Source organism: Lolium rigidum, chromosome 3, assembly GCF_022539505.1.
Source record: "Lolium rigidum isolate FL_2022 chromosome 3, APGP_CSIRO_Lrig_0.1, whole genome shotgun sequence".
Lineage (NCBI taxonomy): Eukaryota > Viridiplantae > Streptophyta > Magnoliopsida > Poales > Poaceae > Lolium > Lolium rigidum.
In genome coordinates, this window is record NC_061510.1 from 234178335 (window position 1) to 234185137 (window position 6803).

Here is a 6803-nt window from a genome sequence, read left to right on the forward strand (position 1 = left end):
TGCTATTTTTATATGAGTCAAGAAGAAGTTCAGAACAAGTGCTTATGATAAATCTTAGGTCTCCAAAAAGAGTTTACTCCCCGGAACTACAGGACACAAGAATTTTGCCTTGTCTATGCCCCACATTCTAGCCTCATCTTGGATCATCACGATGGTTGTCGTTGCCCTTGAAGGTGTGGTTGCTATAGACCCCACAACATTTCCGTGTTTCCAAATTATCAAGACATTAACATGAGCATGCATGGAGGCCATTGCCTTCATAGTAGTACCTTGACCACCAATGTTTGACAGCCACCTTCATTTGCCCACACATAAGTATTTGTGTCATGATGACAGGGCCAAGGAGGATGTCGTCCCAAATGCGAATGCTAAAGCGACACTTGAATAAAAGATGATATGCAAATTCTTGAATTCGGTTACACAAGGGGAAATTGACATAATTTGGCCATCCTCTTTGAGTTAAGTGGTATGTCGTCCAAATTCAATTTTGTAAAGACCAACCATGCAAAGAACTTGCATTTAGGTGGTGCCCAAGTCGTTCAGATCATGGCCTCCAAAGTAGAATTGATGATACCCTCGAATTGCATTTTGTAAACTGAGAAAGCGGAGTACTTGCCACCATTGGTGAATTTCCACATAACAGTGTCTTTAATTCCAGTCATAAGTTGGACATTGGTGATCAAGTTCCAAAGAGTGATAAATTGGTGGATGTGTGCAACGTTGAAGCATGGTCTCAAATCAATGTAGTATACCCAAAATTTGTTGCGGAGAGCTTTTTAGAAAAAATACAAGTCCAGCGGGAGAGGAGCCAAGCTGAATTAACTTTTACGAAGAGTGGCGAGATAACTAGAATTCGACCAAGACAGTATTTGAACCCTGGTCGGTCGGAAGCCTTCTTAACCATGCAATTTTTCGTATTTATAAGCTTAAAATATCCTTAGGCTAAATTTCGGATAGCGAGGCAGACTAAACTTTTTTCCTTTTCTCCATCACATTCACCACAAAGAATTTCAAGATATTAACCACAGGAGTAGTAGTAGAAAAATAGTGCCATGTGAAAGTCCTAGTAGCTATGATAAGAGCATGTACTTATCTACATGCTATGGTGGGGTGAGCGCACGATGCTCTTCGTGGAGTAGAAAATACCTGTAGTAGCAGTAGAAAAAGTAGAGGAGGAGAATGAGTGGAGCAGACCATGCAGCCCTTGGCAACTGAAAGGGTCGGACGTGAGGTGGCACGGCAAACGTCGGCAAGCAAACAAACTCAGGTACGCCGCTGCTCGCACCGATCCATGTCCTTTTCTCGTTCCAGGTGTTGCCAACGCTACCTGCACGGTACGTGTAACACACCGCCACCCACCTCCTTATTTAGCCCCCATTCCTCCCTCTCCCTCCTCTGCATCCTACCACTCCTCCCGTCTACTCTCTCCTCTCCAGATTTCCTCTGATACTCCTCGCCGCATCTGCTGGTTAGCTCGAGCTATCTGCCCGGCGATCGAGTTGAAGGTAAGGCCCAGCGCCTCCGCCTCAATCTTTTCCTAACCCCCTGCGAATTTTGCGTTCCGGTGATTCCCTTTCTCGTCATGGTTGAGGAGACACGGGGCTGATCTGAAAGAGTGTCTTTTGGGGTTTTGGGGAAGAAGAGAGATCAGCCGCTCCGTTTGCTGTGCATTGCTACGGCCGTGTGAGAGATGGAGTACTATGCTCTTACCATTTCCGGGCCATTACGACCCATTCCTCTTTCCTCATTTGAGCAATAATAAGTACGTTTTTTGAAGCGAAAGGTAGAGGATTATCTACCTACCTTATAGTCATATTCCAAAAGGCAGCTGTAGTTTGTATGTATCTGTAATTAAACTGCCTCCTGGAAATGTTTAGTCGCTTTTGGTGTCTAGTGGAATCACAGATCACCAATAACTGGCGTCTGTTTCTATGTGGCCTCCATGTATGTAGTACCTGCCCATGTACTTTCCATCATTCTATTGCCTTTCGGCTGCAGGTACAGGTGTTTGTTTAGTCTGGGATGATACATCTGACTGTCCTTAATTGCCACCTTTTTATATATTACTGGTATAGTCAAGTGGGTTGAGTGTTTTGGAGCAATCTGGTCATTTTATATTGCGATCTGGTGTTGTTGTTTTTGTTCGATAAAGATCTGGTGTTGTTTAGTGTTCCTGGGATCTTTAGGATCTAGTACACTACTTCTACCGTTCTTTCTTTTATACTTCTGAGAAAGGAGATAAAATCTGCTTCATATTTAATATGAATATATGATACAAGAATATATATTTTCACACCTTTGAACAGTCAGTTAATACTCTTCATTGCGCAACTGCAGGTCGTTGAAGAACATTTCGGAGGTTGGCAGTAACCTTCGGTTGTTGGAAGATGTATCGGGCAAAGAGAGCGGCACTGTCACCCAAGGTGAAGCGCCGTGTCGGCAAGTACGAGCTCGGCCGCACCATCGGGGAAGGAACCTTTGCCAAGGTCAGGTTCGCGAAGAACACCGAAACCATGGAGCCTGTTGCCATCAAGATCCTCGAAAAGGAGAAGGTTCAAAAGCTCAGATTGGTTGAACAGGTCAGTATCACACGATTCCCTCGCAAGCCTTCGCACTACCTTCTTCATTTTCCTTTTATCTGGCCATATCATACTACAGTATCATAGATCGGATCGCCAGATGCACGTGGTCAAATCTAAAAGTTCAGTCAAAGATACAGCAGTTTCCTAAATCCTAATAGTTAATATCCATTAACCAAGCCAGCAAAAGGCTTGTATTTCTTACCTTACTAGTTCTCACATGCAAAATCGCGATCCGTGTTTTATCTGGTCAAATTTCAGTATTATAAATTACATCTTTGTGTCAAGGAGCTAACCGGAGAAACACATTTCTAGCTTCCTTGGATGTTGCCGTGTTCAGCATGGGAGCATAGAAAGGTGTATCTTCAGTTAAGAATGATTCTGTGTATACCCAGTATGTTCTCCTGGTATCCTGTGCTCTTTCTAATTGATGTCTGAACTTTGTGCCATCGGTTCTTGCACTTTCACCATGTGTCCCTTGTTGCACTACCGCAACCATGTCAACAATTTTCATTCTATATAATCGAATTGACTATACTTCGTGGGGAGCTTCTCATCCTACCTAACAACGTATAGCCAAGGGAGGGAACATTCCCCTGTTGGTCAACGTTTTTTACTTCGTGTCGTCCTCAAACACAGACTTCTGTTAGCCACAATTTTTTTTCTCAAAACAGGAACTATTTGCATCCTCATATATATGCTGATGTAATAAATGCCTCATATTTGATACAAGTATGCTAACACTATCATGAACTCAATGCAGATTAGGCGCGAAATTTGCACGATGAAGTTAATAAAGCATCCCAATGTTGTTCGACTGCATGAGGTGAGTTCAAAAACCTATTCATGCTTCAAGATTTATTGCAGTACCCTACTAGACTTCTATTTATAAAGGACTGCACCTTTTTGCTGACATTTACTTCTTCTTTTTACCTCAGGTCATGGGAAGTAAAGCAAGAATTTTCATTGTTCTGGAATATATTACTGGAGGAGAACTCTTTGAAACCATTGTAAGTACCTATATATAATCCATCTATTTGAAATTGTTATATTGTCTTAATTGGCAATTGATTCATGTTATAAGATCATGTTTTCATTTATTCTACTTTCTGTTGTACACAGTATACCAATGGAAGGTTGAAAGAAGAGGAAGCACGCAAATACTTTCAGCAACTGATCAACGCCGTCGACTATTGCCACAGTCGGGGTGTGTATCACAGGGATTTGAAGGTAAAACCATATCTTCCGTTTTATGTGTTCATCTGTAATTAATTATGCACAGAAGTGTAGAGAAGTGATCTAATGATGTCTAACCTTCATTTACAGTTAGAGAATTTGTTACTTGATGCTGCTGGAAACCTGAAAGTGTCTGACTTTGGCTTAAGCGCTTTAACCGAGCAAGTGAAGGTATCATCATATTAGTTTGGAAAATTTCTAATCAGTCACATCAGTGTCTTGTGTTGATTCTCATATTCTACTGTTCTTTGACTCTATAGGACGGGTTGCTGCACACGACATGCGGAACTCCAAACTATGTTGCCCCTGAGGTAATGCTTTTTTCTTGTCACAATATAATCATGTGTTCATTCCACTTTAACTGCTGCCTAACTAATATTTCTCTGTTTGGTTTTTGTAGGTCATTGAGGATAGAGGTTATGACGGTGCAGCTGCAGATATCTGGTCTTGTGGGGTCATCCTTTTTATTATGCTTGCTGGGTTTTTACCTTTTGAGGATGACAACATCATCGCCCTTTATAAAAAGGTAATTCTTTTCAAAACATATAAAAAAGGTTAAAAAAATCATATATGCTATTTTAAGGGAAGTTTCTTATATGTTATTGTTTCTTTACTCTCTTTGCAATCCCAGATCACAGAGGCACAATTTACCTGTCCCTCTTGGTTTTCTACTGGAGCTAAGAAGTTGATTAGCAGAATTCTGGACCCAAACCCTACAACTGTAAGTGGCGCATAACTTATGTAAATAGTTACTGAAATGAGTAGGACTTGATCTTTTTAAAATGAAATGAGTCAGACTAAGCTTCCATTTTCTAAAACAGTAATACGAGTAATACTGCCAGAATGATGCATACACAGTACTCGAGCTGATCTCACACTAGAAATGGACTGTTTATGCATCGAGTCCTATGTTACTTAGTACCGGATAGTTATGGAATCCCAACTTACCTGCCCTTCTGTTGTTGTTGAATGTTGAACAGCGCATCACCATTGCTCAGATTCTGGAAGACCCTTGGTTCAAAAAGGGATTTAAGCCACCTGTTTTTGATGATAAGTATGAAACCAGCTTCGATGATGTATATGCTGCATTTGGAGACTCAGAGGTGAGTCAGTTGACCTGATAACGCTGAAGTACTTGCACTTTTGTGGTAGTAATAAGTGATTAACCATGTGCATGTACAAATGTATTTACCAGGACCAGCATGTGAAAGAGGAAACTGAACTTAAGCCAACCTCAATGAACGCATTTGAATTGATTTCACTGAACCAGGGACTGAATCTGGACAATTTGTTTGAGACAAAGGAGGTGAGAAATCTGACATAATTCTGCTGCGGACAGCCGTTTGAACAGATTGTGTTTCTTGCTTATTGTCTATGAATTTCTCTTTAGAAACTATACGTCTCATTGCAATGGACTCATTTGTAAAAATCATGTGGCAGGAGCATAAAAGAGAGACAAGATTCACCTCACAATGCCCTCCAAAAGAGATCATATCCAAGATTGCAGAAGCTGCAAGGCCACTTGGATTTGACATTCAAAAGAAAAATTACAAGGTATTCATAGTGCTTACTGTCTACGTGTGCATATTTCTTCCAAAATAAAATTGTGTAGATGTTTGCCATATATGTTGTCCTGCAATTCCTAAAAGGTTTTGATTTTGTTATTTCCAGATGCGGATGGAGAACCCGAAAGCAGGAAGGAAAGGCAATCTCAATGTTGCAACTGAGGTAAGGGAGAACACCAAATGAACAAAATATTCCAAACACTAAAGACGCATTCTCATTCAAATTTTATTCTTTGTCAACCTTCAGGTATTTCAAGTAGCTCCATCCCTACACGTGGTTGAGCTGAAAAAGGCGAAGGGGGATACTCTGGAATTTCAAATGGTACTAACCATAGCACCCTTTTTCTGAGCAGAACTTAACTATACTTTGACACTAGCACTAGCAAACCATCGCAAATTAAGCAAACAACTTTGTCCCTAAAAATCATTTTAACTAGCTTCCATTCCGTTGTTTCCACAACCAACTAACCACATTTATTCTACTGTCCAACAGTTCTACAGAAGTCTTTCGACCCAGCTGAAAGACGTGGTTTGGAAGTGTGACGGTGAAGCCAAAGATAACATCGCGGCGGCATGAAGCGGAAAGGCTCTTGTTTTTTCCTTGCACATAGCTCGTCCGGGGTGATGGACTGTGGGTGTTGGCTGCAGAAATCAGCTCTGCAAACAAAAGTTCTTTCGTTCATTTTGTTGATGAGTAGGCTCCGATGAGACAGCGGGCGCAAAGTCCGCTGTGGAAGAGCCTATGGCTTCGTTAGTTCGCTTATTCATGGTACGGAACCAGATTAAATCGAGAGGAGAAGATGATGTATTGTTCAAAGATTGTATTATTGGTAGAGTACATTGGGATACTGCAATAGGTGTTAGTGTTACTTGGTTGAACTTGGTTTTGTACTCCTATTAGGTAGCCAGTATAATGTTTCTGGCGGATCAAATTCTAAATAAACTTTTGTACTCCTATTAGGTAGCCAGTATAATGTTTGTGGCGGATCAAATTCTTAATAAAGTGATGGTTCGTGTGGATGATCTTGCCACTCAAAATTGTTAATAATAATTGCTAATAATAAAGAATATTATCAAAGGGTCGGTGACATCCTCTGCCCGTTGCATGAGAATTGATTACTAAGGGGCTATCATAGTTTTAAATAGCCATCTATAGCCATTTGAAAAAGATACGGTTAAGGACATTAGCACCCTAAAAAGTGGGGATAAACTATGACTGGTTCGAGCGAGCGAGGAAGAGCAAGCTAACCTTGTGAGTTGTGAGCAGCTGCCATGGATCCCATGGCGCCAGTGGGCACGACCGGCCGGTTGGCCGGTTTTCCCCCACGCAGCGCGCGCCAGACGGCCAATGGCGCCGGGCGGCGGTGGAACCTCCCGAATCAAGCTTGCACATCTAGGTGGCTTAACTGGGGAACTTCCACTC

The 6803-nt window shown here is 41.6% G+C and overlaps 1 protein-coding gene across 2 annotated transcripts; it reads left to right on the top strand.

The window, feature by feature from the left end:
- Nucleotides 1-1379: 1379 nt before the first annotated feature.
- On the top strand, nucleotides 1380-6197 carry LOC124703143 (CBL-interacting protein kinase 31). Of its 2 annotated transcripts, none has more exons than XM_047235358.1 (15): nucleotides 1380-1505; nucleotides 2338-2579; nucleotides 3343-3405; nucleotides 3518-3589; nucleotides 3702-3809; nucleotides 3906-3986; nucleotides 4076-4126; nucleotides 4216-4341; nucleotides 4447-4536; nucleotides 4796-4918; nucleotides 5011-5121; nucleotides 5256-5369; nucleotides 5487-5543; nucleotides 5628-5702; nucleotides 5874-6197. In XM_047235358.1, the coding sequence occupies exons 2-15, from the start codon at nucleotides 2388-2390 to the stop codon at nucleotides 5955-5957; spliced, it is 1347 nt and encodes a 448-aa protein (XP_047091314.1). In that variant the 5' UTR covers nucleotides 1380-1505; nucleotides 2338-2387; the 3' UTR covers nucleotides 5958-6197. The 2 variants fall into 2 exon arrangements, with proteins under 2 accessions (XP_047091314.1, XP_047091315.1); XM_047235359.1 differs by having other exon boundaries at nucleotides 5628-5733; nucleotides 5788-5875.
- The last annotated feature ends 606 nt before the right edge of the window (nucleotides 6198-6803 follow it).